The following is a 24,267-nucleotide window of genomic DNA, read 5'->3' as shown; positions in this document are numbered from 1 at the left end:
CCTGAAAATGGCTGCCCATCAAAGTTCACCATCCAATGTGACAGAACTGGAGAGGATCTGCAAGGAGCTATGGCAGATGATCCCCAAATCTAGGTGTGAAAAACTTGTTGCATTATTCCCTGAAAGACTCATGGCTGTATTAGCTCAAAAGGGGGCTTGTACTAAATACTGAGCAACGGGTCCGAATACTTATGGCTGTGTCCTCTTTCAGTTTTTCTTTTATAATAAATTTGGAAAAATTTCAACAATTCTGTTTTTTCCTGTCAATATGGGCTGCTTTGTGTACATTGAGTTAAATTGAGATAAAATTATTTTAACAAATGGCTACAATATAACAAAGAGTGAAAAAAATTAAGGGGGTCTGAATAATTTCCATACCCACTGTATATGTACTGTATTGATAATGTATAAATTAGCAATGAAAATTTGTTTCATGTTTTTTATTGGAAAAATTGTTGAAAACATCATGAGCATTAAAAACATAGTCATTGATAGATTATAACTAGTACTCGATCTTAAACTGTGTCCTTGCCAGAGTGCCTTAAATACCAAGCGTTGAAATCTCTACAGTAGGGCTAAAAATACATGACACTTTATGAAATTGACTTTATAAAATGTCACTGTACAATAAAAGATTCGGTGAGTGGTAAATTCATACACACAGAATGTAAAGAACAAGTAAAACTAATCAGGACAAATTGAAAATGTAACAAAAGTTTTAAAAAAATTATCAAGACTTGAAGATTACGGTTGCCATAAAAAAAAAATTGTAGAATTAATATATTATGGAAGGGGGAAAGCAAAAAAATGATATAAAAATCAGCATGTATGTCGGATCCATACATAATGAACACTGAACTTTTTTAGAAATGCACCCTCACCGTAATTTTGCAAAAATGTTACATTTCAACTGATTATTTTGTGTGAAAATATATTACAAGAGATCTTTTTACTTCTCTATTATGGATTTTGTGCAAAAAATATCTACCAAGTATATCTTACTCGCAAACCCAGGTTAGAAACTATAGTACAAGGAGTCCATCAGTAACTTCCATGCACATGAAAACAAATTCATCCATACAACAAAATGAAAGCATGATGTGAAATATTTAACAGATACAAAAATATGAATAAATTAATTTCTTCTACATCTTTACTACCCTCCTTTCTATCTAGCGCCTCGTCTTCCCTACAAATGGAAACGAAAGCTGGCAAAAGTAGAGGGCTCTCTGGAGGAGAAGCTCATACGAAAATGCAGGGATCCTTTATTTCATGTATCAGAAAGTCCTCTAAACAAATGTTTATGATCGAATACCATGAGCATATCCCTGGCATCGGGCCAAAGCCTCACATGTCCAAAACTATCACTTTTCAGGAAACCCCCCCCAAAAAAACTGCATGTTCATTGAGGCATTAACATTATATCGTCGAAGACAGCAAGGCATTTTCAACACTTTATATTGGTCAATAATTTGTGAGGGGCAAACACAAAACATACTTTCGGGGACTGACCAATAGTATCAATCTGTGAAATAATGTTAAATTGACTAAATTTGGACATACAAGGTTTCGACCCAACTGCAGCGATTATGTAGGTTAAATGTTTGAGAGCAATAATAACCGGCCCTTCGTTTGTCTTTAGAATTGCAAGGCAAGAGAGCCATGAGTTGCCCACCCGTGCTCGAAAACTAAACCAGTCCAAATGTCATGTCCTGATCGAACCAGATAACTGTAGTGGTAATTTTTTTCCCAGCAAATTCAAACTGTGATAGCAGTGAACCAGGAAAATTAAAAGAGCTACTTAAATTTAACGAAAAACGCGGATACCAACTTTTCAGATAACATTTGTTGTGATAATGTACCAGCTGCACGAACGCACACACACACACACACGCACGCACGCACGCACACATACACACACACACAGTCTCCCTCATAGCAGGCTTGCGAGGCTGGTGGTGGGACCGTTCTGGGCTTGGATCTGGACAGGAGGAGGGCCGTCAGTCCACTATAAAACACAAAAACGTAAGTATTAGCTCAAACTGTACAGTGGGTACGGAAAGTATTCAGACCCCCTTAAATTTTCTCTTTTTTTTTTTTATATTGCAGCCATTTGCTAAAATCATTTTTCATTTTTTTCCACAAAGTACAAATAGCACCCCATATTGACAGAAAAAAAACAATTGTTAAAATTTTTGCAGATTTATTAAAAAAGAAAAACTGAAACATTACACCGCCATAAGTATTCAGACCCTTTGCTCAATATTTAGTCAAAGCACCCTTTTGAGCTAATACAGCCATGAGTCTTTCTGGGAATGATGAGTTTTTCACACCTGGATTTGGGGATCCTCTGCCATTCCTCCTTGCAGATCCTCTCTAGTTCTGTCAGGTTGGATGGTAAACATTGGTGGACAGCCATTTTCAGGTCTTTCCAGAGATACCCAATTGGGTTTAAGTCAGGGCTCTGGCTGGGCCATTCAAAAACAGTCACAGAGTTGTTCTGAAGTCACTCCTTCGGTATTTTAGCTGTGTGCTTAGGGTCATTGTCTTTTTTGAAGGTGAACCTTTGGCCCAGTCTGAGGTTCTGAGCACTCTGGAGAAGGGTTTCGTCCAGGATATCCCTTTACTTGGCCGCATTCATGTATTCTTCGATTGCAACCAGTCTCCCTGTCCTTGCAGCTGAAAAACACCCCCACAGCATGATGCTGCCACCACTATGCTTCACTCTTGGGACTGTATTGGACAGGTGATGACCAGTGCTTGGTTTTCTCCACACATGCCACTTAGAATTAAGGCCAACAATTTCTATATTGGTCTCATCAGACCAGATAATCTTATTTCTCACCATCTTGGAGTCCTTCTGGTGTTTTCTTAAAATGTTTTATTTTTTTAAATCAAACTCCATGAGCGCATTCATGTGCCTTGCACTGAGGAGAGGCTTCCATCGGGCCACTCTGCCATAAAGCCCCAACTGGTGGAGTGCTTCAGTAATGGTTGACTTTGTAGAACTTTCGCCCATCCCCGACTGCATCTCTGGAGCTCAACCACAGTGATCTTTGGGTTGTTCTTTACCTCTCTCACCAAGGCTCTTCTCCCCCAATTGCTCAGTTTGGCTGGACGGCCAGCTCTAGGAAGGGTTCTGATTGTCCCAAACGCCTTCCATTTCAGGATTATGGAGGCCACTGTGCTCTTAAGAACCTTAAGTGCAGCAGAATTTTTTTTGTAACCTTGGCCAGATCTGTGCCTTGCCACAATTCTGTCTCTGTCTTCAGCCAGTTCCTTTGACCTCATGATTCTCATTTGCTCTGACATGCACTGTGAGCTGTAAGGTCTTATATAGACAGGGGTGTGGCTTTCTTAATCAAGTCCTATGTGTATACTAAAACACAGCTGGATTCCAATGAAGGTGTAGAACCATTTTAAGGATGATCAGAAGAAATGGACAGCACCCGAGTTAAATATGAGTGTCACAGCAAAGGGTCAGAATACTTATGGCTGTGTGATATTTCAGTTTTTCTTTTTTAATAAATCAGCAAACATTTCAACAATTGTTTTTTTCTGTCAATATGAGGTGCTTTGTGTACATTAATGAGGAAAAAAATTAACTTAAATGATTTTAACAAATGGCTGCAATATAACAAAGAGTGGAAAATTTAAGGGGGTCTGAAAACCTTCCGTACCCACTGTATATCTTCTGAGTGCACAGATAAACACTCCATGAAGCTAGTTGGCTTGTTCACATTTCCCCAAAAATGTTCCCATACAAAACAACATAAAGAGAATTAATTTGTTCCAGGGTAAAACAATTGCCATCCTAAACCGTATTTTAAAGAGAATGTAAAGCAATGTATAATGCAACTAAAATAAAGCTACTGTTTTTTGTTTTTTTTAAGTTGAAATCCGACAAAGAAGTGCACTGGATAATATATAAAATGCCATTTGCTGGCAAGCTGTTGTACTCATTGTCATGCTAGTCATGAGTTGTTATACTTTCAGCTACATGCTATTTACGCGAGCATCTGTTGGGCACAAGTCATTTGTGTATGACTGAAATTAATTAATTAATTGTATTACTCAATGTACTGAGCAGCCAGACCATCTCCCATGTTGTAGAAGGTTCCAGCACTGGTTCAATAGGTATTGTTATTCGTTTCGTCTTTGTCATCACTAGCTCAACTTTTGAGACATATTTTCCCATAAAATTTTGTTGTCAAAGTTCTTGACATTTTGAGATTCTAATGTAAGAGCACTGGGGAGAGATGTGAAGTCCTTTACACGTACACTGATGAGGTTGTGCTCTGGGAGGCTGCAGGCGGCGATGTGGTCCTGCAGCAGCTGCTGGGAGAAGTTCTGGTGCATCTGGGCTGCTTCGTGGGCATCCATTGTGTTCCCAAGTGCCTTGTTCAAATCTGGATGGAAAGAGTTATGGTCAATAATATACATACAGTACGGCCCACCTTTGGAGCCGAAGATAACGTCCGTGCCCTCAAAAGGAAATTCATGACATAGATTTCGTTTTATGAAAAATGAAGAGAAAGGAAGGTACCCTTCAACAGCGCAGAGGACCAAAGCTGCACAGACATGTCAGGGATCTTGCTGGCCAGCTGCATGGCTGGTACCACCATGTTGTTGCTTTCCTACATGGAACAAAACACAATGTTTGAAAACCATCAGACACAGTTCAACCTTTCAAACATTTTAATAAATTGCTCTCAGACGTTTAACTTTATGCTCGGTCATCTAACAGTTGTAAAGTACTTTTAAGATCAATTTTAAGGCTTTTGTTGTACCTGATGATGAAAATACGCATTTACAGTATATACAATCATAAAGGCCCAGGACTGTTAGGGGTAGCTAAGGGGTTAATTGGGGATATGCCTTCATTAAATAACTTACTTAAAATAATGTGTACTGCTACTACAAAATATTATGTATTATAACAATACCAGATTTCCACAAATAGCCCGGAGCAGTTCATTCATTCAACTTCACATAGTGAAGGCCTTATTTTACACATTAAAAAAAAATGTTACTCCTACTTGCATAGAGTAATTTCTGTCAAGTGAAACTGCGGTTTAAAACAAAAAGTATAGAGGCAGACAGGCAAACAAACATTACGAAACTACCTGGAACATAAATATCTATCAACACACCATTGTAGATCACTAATTGTTGTTCAAAATGCCATCTCCACAAAACTTTAGATAATCTTTTATCTGCGGGCAGGGAAGTTGTTAACGTGTTACGACAACACACTTGCTTTACATGCTTCGGTTGGTGCTGCTCTTTTGGTTAGCAGCTACTTCAAATGAGGTCAAGAGTTAAACCTTCACTGTGTGTGAACGATGGCATCTATGAACTGAGAAATGTTCACCTACTACCCGTTTATTTTCTGATGGCAAAAGTGAGGCGTCTATTTGATGGAGGTGTTTTTGTCTTGAGTGGATGAAGCTAGCAACGACTAATCGAGGCATGGTGTTTATTAGTCGAAATATATATATTTTTCCTGAGGGGGAAAAAAAGGAGGTGGCCAGTTGAACTCCACAGTGTATGTAATCAAGTGGACTTAACAGTCGGAATGTCTGCTCTAATAACTGCCAAATATGCACTATGAGTTGTCATATTCTTACTGTACAGTGATCATAATATACAATACATTCCTAATGTATAATAGGAGAAATAAATTAGTTGGTATATCAAATGTTTGATCTGTCGCACATTGCAATAACCTTGAAAAGAACATAAGCAATCAGATCGGTTATTTGGTCTTACTCTGTGGTTGCCCAGCACATAGAAGATGTGGCCCAGCAGAACCAGCGAGCAAGCGGTCAGTCTGTTCAGGTCCTCAGCATTAGACATCTTAAGGGTTTCTCTCAAGAAGCGTCTGGAAAGAAAACAACAAGAATGTAAAAGTCAAGGGTTGAGCCTGGGTGTGGTTTGCATGAGACAGTTTGTGGGGAGAAAACATCTTCCTACTTGGCCTCATTGTAGCGGCCTTGGAAGAAGGACAGCAGTCCCCGGATGTAGAAAGCAGCCGCACGTAGGCAGTGTGAGCTGAACAAAGCCCGAAACACAGATATTATTACAGCTGCATTGCACTTTACAAAATGTATGTCTCTTTAGCTACTGGATATTACACTCACTTTTACTTGACACTTTATCAGATACACAAGCAAAACCTTAAAATATGCCAAACTCCTGAATGAGTAGAACCATAACAGACGACATGGACATCTAATAACTCTATCCAATTTCAAAATATTGCGCAGTTCATCTTTGCAATCTAATGAAATCCAGAGTTGCATATAACAGATATTTTTAATATGCTTATTATGTGGCTGTGGATTGGAGTGACCCCACATGTAACGTAATAGGCCGACCAAAACATTAGTGCCAAACAAAAACATTATTTGTAAAAACATTTTTCCACTGAGGTCTTTTGCTGGATCTCAGCCTGTGCAGATGTACCTAATGCTATGGCTGTTGAAGGTATTCATGAGTCCAGGATCAAGAAATTCTTAAATTCAAACATTATGTCAGATTAAAAATATCTATTTTTCCAAAATAGCCACATAATATTGGCTTAAATAGAATATCAAAACCTTAAACAAGTTCAACATTGTCTTACCTGACTGGGAAGTTGTGGTCTGGATTTATTCTCTCCAGCAGGCTGTACAACTAGAGGAGAAAATCAAACAAAGTCAAGCAATATTACAATATTAATGTAAGTATACTAGATGGTTTCTTCCACTAATACTCTCAAAGAAAACCTGAACTCTGGACGGTTGGTTTGTTTTAAATCAGTGAAATCATTGTTTACAGCGCCCTCTGGCGGAAAAACTATCCTATTGACGAATGCGCTCAACTTGGGACTAGTCTAGAAGTAGAGACCAACTTGCAAACTGCATTTCAGAGGATAGTATACATAAATTGAGAATGAATATGATCCCTGCATGTGTAAAAAGTAATTAAGTCAAATTAGATAATAAAATTGAACAAAATAAATGAGGCCACAAAATTATCACACAGAATACTCTAAAAGGTTTAAGGAACCTCAATTCAGTGCCACTTTGATAACATTTTGAGACCTCAATCACTAAATGACCAGGAGGAGTGGGTGACACGGGTTCAATATTTTTTACATATTATATTCTTGATGTGTTTGCGATTCGTTTCATTCCAGTCGCTTTTATTAAAAATACACACACACACACACACACATACATACACATTCATACACACATACATACATATAGAACAGACTTCCATTTTGAGGGGATTTAAGAATTAAGCATAATTAAGCCCACTCCTTTGGAAAAATAGACTCAAGACACCTTGTAAAAAGTGAGATAAAATAGTTGAAAACATAAATACTGGAGACTTTTGTGATCCATAAGTTAAAAATCACTGTTCTAAAATCTGCTCTTTTAAGCTGGGTACAAACATACTGACTAATCAGGATGAATTTGAGCCCGATTACCCACTTCTGAGCAAAGTTAGCAAAGGCCCGAATATTGGAAGTTCCTCAATTATCCAAAGCAATTAACACTGTGCTGTAACCTGTGTTAAGAGTTATTTTTCCTCCTCACACATGCTGATGTTTTTATCATCGTGTGTGAGCTTTCACATAAAAAGACAAAATAACAAAAATTGGTTAAAAGGTTAAAAATCGTTATGCGTGTACCACTCTACTCAAAGTAACCCATATTTTTCTTTTTCACATTATATACTTTAAATACACCTCCCCTCCTCACTGTCACACCTCTTGGTGTCGGTTGCCTTCCCTAATGTAAACGCTGGCCAAGTTGGTGACAATGTAAGTCCACAGTTCCTGGTGTGTGGTGAGCTGCAACACAAAAGAGACATTTGAGTCAGCAGGAGCAGACACCGCAGAGCAGACAGGAAGTGATCCAAATCCACGCGGCAAAAATGGGGATGCGCTCACCCGCAAGGCCGCGGTAAACTGCGCCTCTGCGTTATCCATACAGTTCACCGAGATACAGTAGAGGCCCTGAAAGAAGAAGAAATTACATATTTACAAAAGCTCCATTAAAAAATCTATTAGGAGTAGTTGTGGTATAGTAGTGCCTTGATTTACAGGTTTAATTTGGTCCATGACCACGCTAGTAACTCAAAACACTTGTATCATCTTTCCCTAGTGAAACAGATAGAAATGGCACTAATGTTCCAGCCCCCCCACCCCCTCAAACATTTTTTTTTTTTTTTTTTTTTTAAAGAAGGGAAATACCACTCTATCAATCAATAAATATCATAAAGAGTTACATAGAATTTAAATAATTTAAAAGTGTGTGTTGGCGACACGGTGGACGACTGGTTAGAGCGTCAGCCTCACAGTTCTGAGGACCCGGGTTCAATCCCCGGCCCCGACTGGGTGGAGTTTGCATGTTCTCCCCATGCCTGCGTGGGTTTTCTCCGGGCACTCCGGTTTCCTCCCACATCCCAAAAACATGCATAAATTGGAGACTCCAAATTGCACTCACAGTGTGACTGTGAGTGCGAATGGTTGTTTGTTTGTGCCCTGCGATTGGCTGGCAACCAGTTCAGGGTGTACCCCGCCTCCTGCCCGATGACAGCTGGGATAGGCTCCAGCACGCCCGCGACCCTAGTGAGGAGAAGCGGCTCAGAAAATGGATGAATGGAAGTGTGTGTGTCATGACGAGTCGGACATTTTTCTCCTCCTCCTGGTCTGCTACCGTGACCACCAGGTGGCAGTAAAATACATACAGACACTATATGTTGAAGTCTGGCGCAACTAAACTGTCTATAGATATTTCATGCTATATTTGGATATTTTCTGTCTGCATGTAAATATCTGTCTGTATGTGTCTCCCGTTTGCATTAAAAAATAAGTTGTTTATAGCTATCAAAAGGCTAGTTTTGTTAGCCCGTCTACGGCGTTCCCCATTATGTGTTAGTATTAAGGTAGTGGACTTTTGTAAGGCAAAGTTTGGTTAAATAAACGTGTAAATCTCTTTGGTTTGTGTTTAGTTTTGTAGTAAACTTCAACTGGGAGTGGCAACAAACATGTCGGAGCAAGCACTGAGGCTCTTTTTTGAAGAATTGCTCACTATATGCCAAACTGCTGCTTTTAGTGAAGTTGGTTGCCACCATCTAGTGCTTGTATCTCAAATTTCTGCTTGCAAGTTAAGGCAAAAAAATAATAAATCAATAATAAATCATACCGAGCGACAGCTAGTATCTCGAAAATCTATTATACCACTGAACCCCTTGGTGTAACTAAAAGCTAGAACTTTTTTTTTTTTTTTTTTTTTTTTTATAAACATGTTGAAAATACTCACTAATAAAGTGTGGAGCTGGGCAGCGTGGTTGTTGAATAACCTGGGAGACTGTTGGCAAAGCTGACACACCTGTGAGATCTGGAAGGAGAAAAAGTATGTGTGTTAATTTTGAGGCTACAACTAACCCAAAGGAAGCAGAGAAAGAGGAAGCAAATACCTCCTGTAGCGCAGTGGCCTTGTGGCCTGTGACAAGTCTGCACATGATGATGTGCTCCAGCAGAATGACTTGAAAGGTAGAAAGGATGGGGCTGCAGTCCAACACTGTCAACAGAAATAAAAAATGTAATAACTACAATTGTTCTACTACAATTGTTTGGAAAAAGCACAAAAAGACACTCACTTTTTAGTTTCTCGAGTTGCATTAGTGCCTTGTCTGTGTACTTTTGTGCTTTCTCCAGGTAACCTGCTTGCATGGAGTGCATCACTGTCACCTGTCGTCAAGACGTGATCACATTAGAAGCTAAATCAGAGTTCAAGAAAGGAAAGACACAAGATGCTTTCGTAGTCGCTTGTGGCACTTTGGAAACAGATGCCCTAAATGTTCTACATTTGTCAAAGCTTCACAGTATATGAGGCGAGCAGTCATCCACCACGCTAGACCTAATTTCATTCAGCATCAAAGGATTAACTCTTTTTCTGGAAGGACGAGTGTTAAGAGGAGACAAGGAGAATATGCTCAGAAGAATATATGATAGGGGCAGCACGGTGAGTAGTGGTTAGCACGTCTGCTTTGAAGTCAAGAAGTCCGGTCTTAGAATCTCGAACTGTGAGCTTCTCTTTAGCCTCCTGTGTGTAGTTTTCATGTCATCAACATTTATTACATTTGTTAAAATAAGTAGTCCTTGGGATCCCCCTGAAGAGCTGGAGGAATTGGCTGGGAAGAAGGAAGTCTGGACTTCCCTGCATAACCCTCCTGTTATGTTGTGGGTCAAACTGACCCATTTTAAAGTTTATATTAAATTTTGAAATAATATTATTCTACTAGTGTCATTTTTGTTGTTATTTTTATTACATCCATATTCAATTGAGCTTGTCCTCATTTGAGTAACAGGTGAGCTGGAGCATAGCCTTTGGCCGAGAAGCAGAGTATACCCTGGACTGGTCGCTAGTCAAGAGGAAGCTGAAGTAGCCAGAGAAAAGCCAATAAGCATGAGCACAGAGGGCTAAACGGAGTGGAAACAGGATTTTCCAAAATTCTCAAAATAAATAGCTTCACTAAATATTGACTGAAAAGTGGTTAATGGCATTGCTATGTGTTCATTTTTGTTTCATTGCTATTTCATTATCTATTTATGTATGTATTTTGATGAATAAACATGCAGCAGTGGGACCCATGAACATAGTTGTGGATATCCAAAGTAACAAACACAACCGGAGGGTTAAGCTGCTGCCCTCGCGACCCAACCCCAGATAAGTGGAAGAAAATGGATGGATGGAGGATCAGCGAATCATTCAACGATAATTTTCAGTTTTTAACTGAATTGTTGATTAATACCTGTAGGGAAATTGTCACTTAAAACACTTCCATCAGAATTAAATGTTTCTACTTTTTTATGCATAAGATAGGTCAAAATGAGTCTGTGACATTGTTTAAGTTTGACATCTATGCGCTTTGTCGATTGAATGCAAAAGTCAAACTGCATTAGGCTTTCAAAACGGGTGGATTTGAAATCGCTGACTGTGTGACATAGTTCGGTCATACCTGCTACCCATCCACTCAACTCAGCTGAATGGAAACGACATTTCCGGGTTTTAAGCGAGCGAGTCTCAGCCACAGACTTTATACAGTCTATAAAGTATACTTATGTTGTGTTTTACAACAATACTTAACTATATTAATAATTTATAACGTAACAGTGGATGAAATAGCGAAGCTTGAATTCATCGTCACCAGCAAAGGAACCATCCGGTAAGACTTGTCGCTTTGGCCCTGGCCGCTCACAGCACACAGTCGCCGAATGCAAGTGTGCCGACGACCCGCTGAAAGGACAGAGGTGGGAGGAGCATATCAATGTGGTGAAAATGAAGTGAATGCGCGTTCAGTGTGTATAAATAACCCCGCGACCAAACTCTTGTGAGGGAAGAGAGTCCGAACGTAGCACGAAGGACGCGACGTCGCTATGAATGCTTGGCCGCCCCGAGCTTTTAGACATTAGCAGACGCCATGATTATGGACCAGTGAGAGCCAAGCTGTTTTCCATATTTAAATTGGGGAAGATGAGCCATCCAATCAGAGAAAAGCTCATTTACATGTCGCTAATAATGAAAGAAAACAAATCCAGCCATCTCAAATGCCAAGCGGAAAAGACCAACTTGAATAGCTTGAAAAAGGACATATTAGGCATTTCCAACCCAAATTATCATGCAAACCTGATAAAAGGACATCGAAGATTATAAAAATGAAATTAAAAAAATAATAATGGAAAGGGACCTTTAAAAGGGGTTTTATAATGGCAAAGATGGAAGAGTGGACCAAATTATTTCAAATGTAACTGATCTCAAGGATAAAACTTTTGAACGTCAATGAGTGCTACATAATGGTTTGCAGTCGACCTTCAAGATAGCTCGGTAGGGGAAACCAAATAAAACGAAACGCTTACCAGATAAACAAGGACACACATGTGCTCCTTTGGGAGCCAATGGAAGAGGTCAGCTGGGTTGCTGGGAAGAATCTCGTCGTCGTGGAGTGTAGAGATGGTCTGGATGCACTGCTGCAGCTGCTTCAGACACGGCTTCACACTCTTCACCTGAGTGAACATGGACATGATTCTGTCAACACCTAACTCCTACAAGCAACACGTTCAGGAATACCTGCAGACTCTAATAAGATCTAGTACAACAGCTGTAATCAAGATAATAATGCTCGATTTTGATTGGCACCCTCCCAACTGTACCTGTCCAGCGTCCAGGTAGTGTGTGACTTGCAAGACCAGGAAGAAGACCCTCAGGGATTCCTTCTGGATGGGGTTTCCCTGCCAGTTCTCTACAATGGTTCCACATAGTGTGAGCAGGGGATGCACTTCGCCCAGCTTCCTCTCCATCAGCAGCAGCTGTAGGATGAGGAAAATGTCACTTCACGCAAAAAAAAAAAAAAAAAAAAACTTGCTTAGCAACATTGTAATATTTACTGTTTGTCACTGACAAGCAACCGTTTGGTAATTAAGAAAGGACATACTGTAAAAGGACGTAGATATGATGAAAGGTCATAATTCCAAGAATAAAGATTAAATATGACGAGAAAAAAGTTGACATTTTACAAGAATAGAGTCTACTATATAATGGGGAAAAGTTGTAATTTTAGGGCAATAAAGATTAAAGGCTCCTTTATACTTACGCGGACGGCGACCGCGCTGACGTCACTGCAGCTGTCCCTCGCGTAGTTTGCCTTTATACTCGCGCGCAACCGACGCACGCTGTTTTTAAAATGTACTGGAGTTCACCTCGAAGTCGGGGGTGTCGCTACGGCTGGTACTGGCTAGGACACCACAGGGTGGAGTTTCCTCTGCATTTTTTTGGGGGCCATTTCCGGGAGCCGTTTTTACTTTCATTTCAGTAACAAGGAACAAAGCCGCAACAATGGCGACCGTGGAACAGTGTCTGCTAGATCAAATGGACCTAGATGATCAGATGATACATTTAATTATGCTGCAAAATCGATCGAGAAGGCGGCCGTGTAGATGGTATGTAGAACCAAGGGGCACGCTGAGTACATCATCACAGCATGTGACTAAAACGGACCAATCACGAGAGATTATCTCTGCGGCGTTCGACAAGCAGCAACTATTTTTGTCGTGTGCGAGGCAAGCTACGCAGAGGTGCCGCGCGGGGCAATTCGGTCACGTGATGCAATGCGGGCGTTGTCGGCTACGCGACCGCGGGACTATAAAGAGGCCTTTAGTCCTCATAAAAGAATAAAGTTGAAATATTAGGAAAAACCGTTATAACGCAGCGAAAAAGGTCACAATTTTAAATTGAGTCAACATGTAATTATGAAGGAAAAACACATTCATGAGTCATACATTAGAGGGAAAGTCGTAAATTTACAAGGAAAATAATCACAACTCACAAAACTGGAATGAAAAAATGGCTTGCATTTAAAGAAAAAAGTTGTAATTTTACAATCAGGGCGTGATAGTTTACCTCGAAAGTTCTTGGTCCCCCCAGGAAGAAGGACACATTTTGTGATCCCCCTCCCCCACAATGACTATGAATAGTATCATTTGTCTATAAAATTGTTACAAGTACACTTCTGCATAACACTATCTTGAACATTAAAGAATGTAAAGAAAACCAAAAAAGAAATATTGATCAACTTAAAAAAATAACTATTAACATTGCTTTTTAGTCTAAATTGTTTACATTTTTTAGTCTAAATTGTTTAAATTTGCTGGAACTTGGGGGGGGGGGGGAAATCCTTATTTAAACTATATATAAACAAAAATTGTCATTAGAAAGAGAGATAGTTTTGATTTTTGCAGCGATTGCATCATCCAGCATGACAGAGACCATGTCTCATACTGAAGGCGGTAGCAGCTCCTCTGCTATGGTGCTGTTTTTTTTTGCACTGAGCGCTTTGGTACATCACCTTATATGATGGTTACTGTGCACGCTTGTTTACTGAAGTAGAATTCACAAAGTGGGATGATTAATGGCAACATTTGGCGCATTTTTGCTGAAAAAACGCTAGCGACTTATCAGCGTGACTGGGGTGTAACGTATTTAAGAGACACCTTAATTAATTTGGCTTCATGCTGTCCTCTGACAACATTTTTAGACTCAGTGAGTTGGAAAATCTATGTTTAAATGAGTCTTTCGCTGTCTTCCACCGTAGTCACAGTGAAGTCAAGCGCTACATACCCATCGTCATATTTTCTTGGCTTACCTTTTGGGAGACTTTCGTTTGTCTCCTTATCTCCATATCTCTCCGCCTTTCTTTTCATCACTGTTTAATATTTTTCCATGGTGTCTGTTAAGAGTTTGTTCACCACACTTCATATCTCCTGCTCTGTGCTGTGTGTGCGCATGCTCAGTGCAAAAAAACCTACACCATAGAGCTAAAACTCCCTACGCACACACTGGCATTGAGAGCGCCACTGCCAGTTACTTTAGTGGACGTGCAATTAGACTTTATTCAAGTAAGGCATAAAAGCATATTCCCTGGGGTGTGACCCCACTGGCATCACACCGCAAGCCCAACTCTTTGAGGAGGACAGAAAAGGTAATTTGACAAAAGAATTATACAACCCCCCCCCGAATCCCATTCAGCACCCGCAGTCACCTATTCACTGATTTTTTCCCCCCCCAATTCTCTTTCCATTTTTTAAAAATCTTTTTGCATTAGCTGCAGTAGTCTATCACTCTCCAATGTGGCCCTCGTACCCATTTGTAGGCAATTATGTAATACAACTTCAGAAATAAAAGTTGGACTTACCATGCCTTTACTGAGGAGAAATAACGCCCTTGAAGAAAAAAAAAAAAGTATCAGGTCAGCAATACTCACAATCAGTCAGGTCAGTCAATATTTACACTGCCGTAATTTAATGGGGCAGTGCCAATACACATTTCAGAAAAATCAATGTAAGCTTCGGAAAGAAGAATAGGTTATAAATTTAAAATGTGTAGACCTTCAGACTGCAAACAATTGGGTAAAATTAAAAATGCTGTTGCCCAGTTTGGAGATGGTTTTAATGACCTAAAGGCTAAATAAGACAATAAATGAAAAAAAAAATGTCACATAGTATTTGTAAAATGTGAGCTGAGATGTACCTGGTGTATTCTGAGCCCACCACGCGGGCATACTCCGCTCCGACACCCAGCAGATCACACGCTGACACTAAGTCTTTCTCCAGTGTATGAAGTTGCTGTAGAACAAGACAATCTCTGTTGTAAAAGCTCGCTGATCTGTATAAACGACTCGGACAGGGAATAAAGGTGACAAGATCAACCCTGCAACTGTCCACCTTTGGAAGTAGTACCAGGGCTGGAATTGTGTGAAAGCGGTAATATACCGCTTCATAGGTTTGTGTATTAAAACAAGAGAAAGGTACCGGACTATGGGCCATTTGACACCAGGCCGCACAAAAAATATTTTATTCATCATCAGAGTCTGAAACAGGGCTGCAGCTAACAAATATTTTGAGAACCAAGTATTCTACTGATTATCCCATTGATTAACCCCGTAATCGGACAAATATTGATTTTGCATGACTAAACAAAAATACCAACAATAAAGAGCATGTCAGGTGCGTGTATTATTTTTGTCCACTTGGGGTCACCATCCTCATGTTCTACATTGTAGTATCTCTGACCAAGTATATGTGGCTTTAAAAGGAGGGACCTGGCCTTGTGAGTGACGTGTGTGCCCGCAAATGAGTGTGTAGTTTGTTGTTGTTGACTCAGGTTAGGGGTTAACTGGTTAACCGTGAGTATGAGTGCTGACTGCCTGGGGATCAGTTGTGGGCCATAGAACCTCGTGTATGAATGTGTTCATTAAGCATTTATTTTGTTCAATAAAGTGAGTGAAAGTGCACGGTCTTTCCTTGACCACTTGTGGGGGCATTACACTATGTTCTAAGAAGCGGAAGAAGGCTACATTAAATTAGCAAACAGTGTTTACGTTACCTTGCGCCTGTGATCAAAGACGTGCTGCTGTGTAAGCCAGTTCTGCTTTGCTGTAGACACATTGCACTTTATTTTCTTTTTTAGGTGTGAAATGACCACAAACTTTGTACATTCTCTGTCTTTTACCAACTCTTTCCTCCTGTCTCGGCGCCATCACGACAACTTATTACTACACTGAGTGCTGCTTACGTACGCAGTAAAATAAGTCCATGTGGAAAAATGAAGCTTTGAGAGCGATTTGCCAACATTTTTTTTGTAATCAATTACCGTATCTTTGGATTTAGTGATTTGGAGTGACACTGATGGTTTGGTAAAATTGTTAGCATGTTCTTTATGCTATAGTTAATATGTTATGTTAACATACCAGGCACGTTCTCAGTTCCTTGTTTATGCGTCATGTAACGTTAGCTGAATGTGTTACGTTAGCATACCGTAAAACCTATTCAGCCTGTTGTTCTCTATTCTATTTTTATTTTAAATTGCCTTTCAAGAATAAATGTCTGTTCTTGGTGTTGGATTTTATCAAATAAATTTCCCCCCAAAATGCGACTTATACCCCAATGCAACTTATATATGTTTTTTCCTTCTTTATTATGCATTCTTTGGCTAGTGCGACTTTTACTCCGGAGCCATTTATAGTCCGGAAAGTACGGTAATCATTTCAGCCCTATTCTAAAGGAAGTTTTATTTTGAAAATCAGGTGCATCCACCTGTGCCTGTACATCAAACCACTCATCTCGGTTATAAGCCCAAAAGCTACCAAATGAGCAAAAAACAAACTCTTCGGAAAGGGGAAAAGGCCAAATGATGAGATAGATGAAGAGCCGACAACGGCCATATCTGCAGTTAAGACACTACATCACGAGTCGTACTTAAAATACGTGTTTAACGTTACAGATGTGTAATATGTGGCGACACGCTAACAAACGAGGCAATGACGCCGTCAAAACTGACCAACAAGCAACTTGATACCATTTCCAACATCCTATCTAAGGCCTGGTACACAAGGATTTTTCAAATCTTAAACAATTTTTTTTTTTTTTTATCTGGGACAGACCTCATACATATAGATTTTAAAAAATTTTTTTTTAAAATCTGACATTTAACAGTTTTGGTCGTATTGTGGGTGGTGTACGCCGATAATCTCGACACAGGACACAACACACACAAGGATTATGTTTCGTCGCCGATCTCGAAGTCTCGCGTGATCACACCTGATCTCCCAAAAATTAAGACATGCAAACACTTTTCTGAGCCGCTTCTCCTCACTAGGGTCGCGGGCGTGCTGTAGCCTATCCCAGCTATCATCGGGCAGGAGGCGGGGTACACCCTGAACTGGTTTCCAGCCAATCGCAGGGCACATACAAACAAACAACCATTTGCACTTACGGGCAATTTAGAGTTGTCAATTAACCTACCACGCATGTTTTTGGGATGTGGGAAAACCGGAGTGCCCGGAGAAAACCCACGCAGGCACGGGGAGAACATGCAAACTCCACACAGGCGGGGCCGGGGATTAAACCCCGGTCCTCAGAACTGTGAGGCAGACACTCTAACCAGTCGTCCACCGTGCCTCGCAAACACTTCCTTTTATACAAAATACGACATCCAGTAGGACAAGTTTGTTTTTTGCAGGGCACTTCTTTGATTGGCTACGTTCCGTTTCACATGACAAATCTCGGCATCATGACATAGGGAGATGTCGGCGTTCCCCAAACACATGAAGGGCTTTGGTCATAAATATTGACAGTTGCCAACCTATAAAAATTCACTTCCGAAACAATTTGTCCAAATGTGTCTGAATTTCCATATATTCAAAATTTTGTCAATAATCGCTCCTAAATTATGGCTTCAATATTTGTCATTGTAATGTTTTTTTATTACATTCACCTCGTAATGGCGGACGCAGTTGCAGCCTGAATCAAAGTACCGGTATATGAGGTTTTGACGTGCCATCATCAAAAATATCTGTCTCTATGAATTAATCCGCCTTTGCTAATTCTGTTTTCAACCGTGGTAACAACACAAAACAAAAAAGCAAGTCTATTAAATCAGATTAATCAGATCTCAAAAGTCAAAATTAAAACTCGGAACCCTATTTTGCTAAACAAACAAATAACATTGCTGATAGATTGAATTGTATAGTTTATGTATGGACAATAGTTTTGGTTTCTATTTTAAGCAATGTACTTCTTGCACATCTTCTCTTGCATGCCATTTATATTACATATTTATATTTTCTATATCCACAATTGCTGCTGAAACAATGCAAATGTCCCCATTGTGGGACTAATAAAGGTTATTTTATCCATCCATCCATTTTCTGAGCCGCTTCTCCTCACTAGGGTCGCAGGCGTGCTGGAGCCTATCCCAGCTGTCATCGGGCAGGAGGCAGGGTACACCCTGAACTGGTTGCCAGCCAATCGCAGGGCACATACAAACAAACAACCATTCGCACTCACAGTCACACCTACGGGCAATTTTAGAGTCTCCAATTAATGCATGTTTTTGGGATGTGGGAGGAAACCGGATTGCCCGGAGAAAACCCACGCAGGCATGGGGAGAACATGCATTAATGCGAACATGCGGATTGAACCCGGGTCCTCAGAACTGTGAGGCTGACGCTCTAACCATTCGTCCACCGTGCCGCAGGTTATTTTATATTACAAATATTTAATAATAATAATATACTTTTAATCTGCCCATGTTCTGAAGTGATGTGTGCACTGACGTAGTAGTTAATTTCCAGTTCAGATGCGGTGTCCTATGTATGTGTATTATTTTACATTGATATTTCCAAACACCTATTAATTGGTCTCTTATTTTGTTGTTCAAGGTTCGTTACGCTGCGCGAAAAACGCAGTTCCAGCCAGACCTATGTGACAAGCCTACTGTTTTAACAAATCACTTATTTCGATGTTCAGCGACTGTTTATAACGATAACTTAGCAATTAGCATGGCTTTGACATCGTCTTTGCCTATCCACTGCTCGTCCTCCCTTTGTGACACTTTTGTAAGAAGTAGCTTAGTCGCTACTAGGCTTTACATGATCAGGATTTTTGGGGCCGATCACCAATCTGCAAGTTTTTAAAAACGATAACCGATCGATCACAAGCTGGAGCAATGTGTCTATTTAAATGACTAGTTAATTTACTGTATATACTTTTGTACTGTATACTGAGTATCTTAAAGCATTCATTCTCTCGTCTATAGTGATTCCCAACCAGTGTGCCGTGGCACATTAGTCTGCCATAAGCAATCTTCAGGGGTGCCGCTGGAAATGATCAAATTTTACTTGACTGCTCGAAAAATTCATTTACAATAAATAATGTATCTTTGTTCCTCTAGTTATGCCAGTGAGGTATAGTGACAGACAGAACAAGTAAATGGTGTTCTATTAGATGGCAGGAAGTACATACAGTAGTTACTGTGTATCTACCTTTTGTGACATTTTTGTTTGTTGGCGTGCCGAGAGATTTTCCAATTGTAAAATATGTGCCTTCCCTTCACAAAGGTTGGAAATCACTGCTCTAGTCAGGTCATGTATTCTAATCAGTCAGGTCAAACCGACGTTACAACATGACAGAAATAATAGGAGCCAACTTACTGTAGTTGAATTACTTGATTGTAAATAAATTACTTCACACACACCGAAACTTTAGAGCATTATTTGACATCATGCCGGGATGTTTACGCACAAAAAGGTTAGTGCTAGCACTAGCTTGCTAGGCTACATAATGTTTTGTTGCATACTTGCGAGCGGTATCGTATTAAAAGTACGTGAACATACCTCAAGCAAGCCTTAAATGAACGTAATCTCCTGTGCACCGGTGACCACCAGCACATATTTTTCCACATTTTGTTATAACAATACATGTGTCGCGGAGTAAACGTCTGTTGCGGAGCCGATCAATCCGAATTATGACATTAAAGCTGAACAGCATTAAATGCTAATTATCGTCCGATACTGATCAGGCCGATCAGATCGGTGTAAAGTCTAGTCGCTGATGATCAGTGACTTACAATGCATTGACACTGGAGGCAAAGATGCCCCCCAGCTGCATAATAAAACAGCATTCACCAAACAGTTGTTGAATGTGGGCGCGCCGGTAATGTCAGACGCTGGATTCTCCCCCAGTATCTGGAACAATCAGTGTTACGGCCATAACGGGTCAACGTTCAGTGATTTCTGTAACAAAATACGGATGTTCTATATCTTGTGACAGCTCTGTATTGAACACGTTTATCATTTAAGATTGTCGGCCCCAACCTGTTTCGGCCCCTAAAATCGGGACAAATCCACTCTAAACACACTTCAGACCTAAGGTCAATCTTAAAATATAATCTTATATGATTGGCTGCCGTTTTACATTCTTGGTCGGGAAATGGCAGAACCGGGACAAAAACAGCCTGATTGTCTTTCTGTGTGTACAAGGCATTAGTGAAGCTGGATTTTCTGCCAGGACAGCAACCAAAACAAAATCAAGAGTAGACCGGACATAAATAACACACTTAATCTGTCAGTCTCTAGTGGTGGCAGGACGAACGATATTTTGTAGTTGACGCTAATATGAAGTCGAGTCGATTCGATTAGTGGATGAGAGCACTGATATTTTTGCAGCACAGTAAAGCAGTCCCCAAACCTTTTTGGTGCCATGGACCGGTTCTGCGTAAAGACATATTTTGACGGACTGGCATACAAACAAGTATATAAAAAAATACAACTCACCATTACATTGAATTAAGTTGTTATAATTAATGGGAGCCCTGTGCATATTTCTCTCCAACGAGCTGGACCTTCTCATCTTGTGTTCCACAGCAGAGCAAATAAGTGGGACAATGTAACCAGGCTCAAAAATACTAAGCATTTTTCTGTTTCTGTTTCACATGTGCTTTAAATCTATTTGAGGATAGACTTGCACATATTGTAGTGACCGTGCTAGCGGTCACATTTCTGGTCAAATATTTCCACACGCAACGACGTCAGTGCTGTATAGGTTTTAAGTGCAAAGTGTCGGGATGTTGGTGCATGTTGTATCATACAACTTCTATGACTAATAAAGTTCTCATAAGCACACAGTTGTTTCCCTTCGCGCCGCTGACCTCGTTCCTCGCCACCAGTCCCATGTCCCGTTGGTAAGAACAGCGATAGGAATAGCTGAAGCTATGTTCATCCACAACCATCTTATTTTGCATACTCTGTGACCTGTGCAGATATATGAAGACTGTATTGCCTTGTTGGCCAGACATTTTGCTGTTCCACAGAGCGTTATAATTAGACAGCATATATTTCGCCAGCAATGGGAGCAGACAAGTGAATCAAAAGTTCTCTGGAAATTGGACGACTGTGAGACGAGAAGCCAAAAACACATGATTAGGGATTAGTTGACTTCAGGCTCTAAATGTTGATACCAAGAAGTAAAATCAACTCATTGACTAGTCAACTAGACTGTTCAACCCCTAATTGGCTCCTATTACTCCAACATACATCTGCCTTGTTTAAGAGAAACAAGCACAGGGCTCCCACTAATTAGACCAACTACATTCAGCGTAGTGGTGACTGTATTTTTAATTATTTGCTTTGATTTGTTTCTATGCCAGTCCATCAAAAAAATCTTATTACTTGAAACATATCCATGGCACAAAAAACGTTGGTGAGTGCTGATATAGATGACTGATTATTAGAAAAAAATAACTTTTTTTGCTATTTTGATCATAAAGGGGCACTCACTTCTTTCATGCACAGTATCTAACAGGTGAAAATTACACGAGTGTGATACATACCGCCAGCTGGAACAACAACCTGCAGTGCCAATACGGTGTTTGTTGAGAAATCTGGATGGCCTTGCGCAGAAGAGGCTTTGCAGAGTCCACCAAATTCTGAAAATAGATCACCAGTTTCAACAGATGTGTACGAATACAGAGGTTACTCCACGCAAATGAATCCTATTCTTGCATCTAACAACATTGTGCTAATGCATGAATATTGCAATGGAGATCCTCAAATACCTGAAGGTCCCAATATTACCTGTTGGCAGAAGAGTTCCGATAAAATGCTCGCAGCCTCAAACTTGACATCTTCGAACTGGGGGACTTGCTGAGAAATGTACCACTGCAAAAGATGGAATACACGCGTTATTCGAGTCCCTCCTCACGTTGTTGTTGTTGTTGATATTCTCTGTGATATCTTGGAGCATTTCGAAGCCCATTCAGCAGCTAATTCTGCACAGCAGCTAAAACGAATGAACGCGCCCGACTGAGGACGAACCTTTCATTATTATACGGTGACGCAAAAAGAACGATTACAAAACAGTGCTATCGGACGAATTGTCCAATTTAAATGAAGCGCTTTAAAAAGTCCTGCGTCTTCTGTTGTTTCCCAGGCTGTGGCCTGCACCCGCCCGCTCCGCCACTGCATCCCCGCTCTTTCCTAGCTCAGTAAGCCCGCTCACCGCCTTCTCCAGGTGGCTGCGGGCCAGATCACTGTTCTTGGTGTGATGGTAGAGGACCGAGCCCAGCTGGAGATGCGTGCGGGCCTCTATCCTCTGTGGCGGCTTGAACTGGAACACAGCTTGGAGACAATGCACGCAAAGGCGGATTTTGGGAGGACTGGAGGTTCGGAAATGTTCCGCGAAGCCGAGTAGGGCGAGGTACCAGCGCTCCGGGGCTTCTACGTTTGACGCCATTTTCCCTGACAACAACAAGTTTTTCAGAGCTCACAGGCCAGGCTGCTGGGTTGCCAGGTGCTGTCGTTGAACCCCGTCAGTTTTTCTTTTTTCTTTTTTCTCTCTTTCTTTCTGGGTGATTGATACGATTATTGTCATGATGTAGTCATTAGAGTTCGTTTGTGTTTAAAATACATAAAATATAGCATCCTCCCAGTGACTTATTTCAGTGTTTTTGATTGATACAGAGGGGGAAACAAATACACCAGCTGTCTAAATGCTAGGTGGATGGGATATAAAAATTTTTTTTTTTTTTAAAGAGACCAACATGAATCATTTCAAAACATTCTCCAAATCTCCGCCAATAATATGCCATATAACCTGTACACACTTTGGAATTATTGCCAAAAATATCAACCTGGGTTTTATCGAACCATAATAAAATCTCGCTAAGATGTGGGAAAATAAATGTGTTATGGTCAGATGAAACCAAGGTTGAACTTTTGGGCCACAATTCCAAATGGTATGTTTGGCGCAAACGCAACACTGCTCATCACCAAGAGAACCGACAGTGAAGCTCGGTGGTGGCATTATTTGCTTTGGAGCGTTTTTTTTCTTCAGCTGTAACTGGGGCCTGGGCCAAGATTGAAAGAATTGAAACCGGCATTACCTGATAACTAGCAACCCTTTATTGCTCAGTGACTGTTTTTCGTCAATGTCTTTCTGACTCAAAAGTGTTCTCTGTCGATTGACTGTCTGTTGTCGTACTACAGCAGAGACAAATTCTTTGTGTTTTTTTGAGATACTTGGCAAATAAAGATGATTCTGATTCTGAATTGAACAGTTTGTAATAGCATTGGATTAAGTGTTAGCACAAAACCTTCAGACTTCTGCGAGAATTTTTTTTTGGGGGGGGGGGTGCCAGGAAAAGCTGACTAGAACATCAAAACTTGATTTGTGTTTAATCAGAGGCACTTTAAATGGTGGCAGTTGTGTGCTGACAGCCATTTAACACAAGTTGCCACATCCCAGCTATAAGAGGGTGTGCAGACTTGTGCAACCACTATGACTGTTCCCGCCAACCAACGTTCAACAATCTTTTTTTCTCCTCCACAACCATCGTGGGTGAAACCATTTTGAGGTGAAAAACGGTAGCAAAAATATACAATAGCACAGTGTGCAATCAATACATGCGCCACAAGGGCACTATTTCCTCTAACAGTTTGAACTAGCCATGAACCAGGATTGTTAGTGCTCAACATCATATAAATTTTAAGATATGATGCAGCTCAAGAACATAAAATACAGATAGGCTCCAGCTCCCTGTGACCCTGAACAGGTTAAGCAATGTAGGACATGGATGGATGGACAGACCGACACACAGATGATGCATCGCTGTATATCTATTTCTGTAAATGTTGTTTTTGTTCTTCTTTATCTGTTTTCCCTTCCATTTTGTATGTGCTATGCACATGAAATAGTTACATGAATGAATGAATGAATACATGGGGTTACAAAACTGGGAATTTTCAAAATTGGACACTTTCTATGGGAATTAGTAATATATATCAATAAACGGAAATTTATGGGAATAAACCAGGAATTTACAGAATTGAAGGTTGCCTCTTAATAGGGATCTTAAATAGAGTTGTTGAAATATA

At 40.3% G+C, this 24,267-nt stretch overlaps 1 protein-coding gene across 1 annotated transcript; it reads right to left on the bottom strand.

Annotated features, from left to right (window-relative positions):
- Window positions 1-419: 419 nt before the first annotated feature.
- On the bottom strand, window positions 420-22,660 carry mau2 (MAU2 sister chromatid cohesion factor). The gene is made up of 18 exons (XM_061683962.1): window positions 22,394-22,660; window positions 21,970-22,053; window positions 21,726-21,821; window positions 15,087-15,181; window positions 14,752-14,779; window positions 12,215-12,370; window positions 11,921-12,067; window positions 9,661-9,751; window positions 9,478-9,581; window positions 9,321-9,398; window positions 7,946-8,011; window positions 7,763-7,846; window positions 6,629-6,678; window positions 5,977-6,054; window positions 5,773-5,884; window positions 4,547-4,637; window positions 4,282-4,409; window positions 420-2,008 (listed from the first exon to the last, which is right to left on the bottom strand). The coding sequence occupies exons 1-18, from the start codon at window positions 22,625-22,627 to the stop codon at window positions 1,934-1,936; spliced, it is 1,797 nt and encodes a 598-aa protein (XP_061539946.1). The 5' UTR covers window positions 22,628-22,660; the 3' UTR covers window positions 420-1,933.
- Between the last annotated feature and the right edge of the window lie 1,607 nt (window positions 22,661-24,267).

The sequence above is a fragment of the Phycodurus eques genome, chromosome 8 (genome assembly GCF_024500275.1).
Source record: "Phycodurus eques isolate BA_2022a chromosome 8, UOR_Pequ_1.1, whole genome shotgun sequence".
NCBI lineage: Eukaryota > Metazoa > Chordata > Actinopteri > Syngnathiformes > Syngnathidae > Phycodurus > Phycodurus eques.
Note: the sequence above shows the minus strand (reverse complement) of the source record. Positions and strands in the feature narration are given on the sequence as shown.

What these genes read in the sequence shown, in the direction of transcription:
- mau2 (XM_061683962.1), bottom strand. Translation starts at nt 22,627, where the DNA reads ATGGCGTCAAACGTAGAAGCCCCGGAGCGCTGGTACCTCGCCCTACTC. An exon ending in GGTTGTTGTTCCAGCTGGCG is followed by an intron (nt 15,182 to 21,725) that starts GTATGTATCACA and finishes CTTGTTCTACAG; the next exon opens with CAACTTCATACACTGGAGAA. An exon ending in AGTTTACCGCGGCCTTGCGG is followed by an intron (nt 7,847 to 7,945) that starts GTGAGCGCATCC and finishes TTTGTGTTGCAG; the next exon opens with CTCACCACACACCAGGAACT.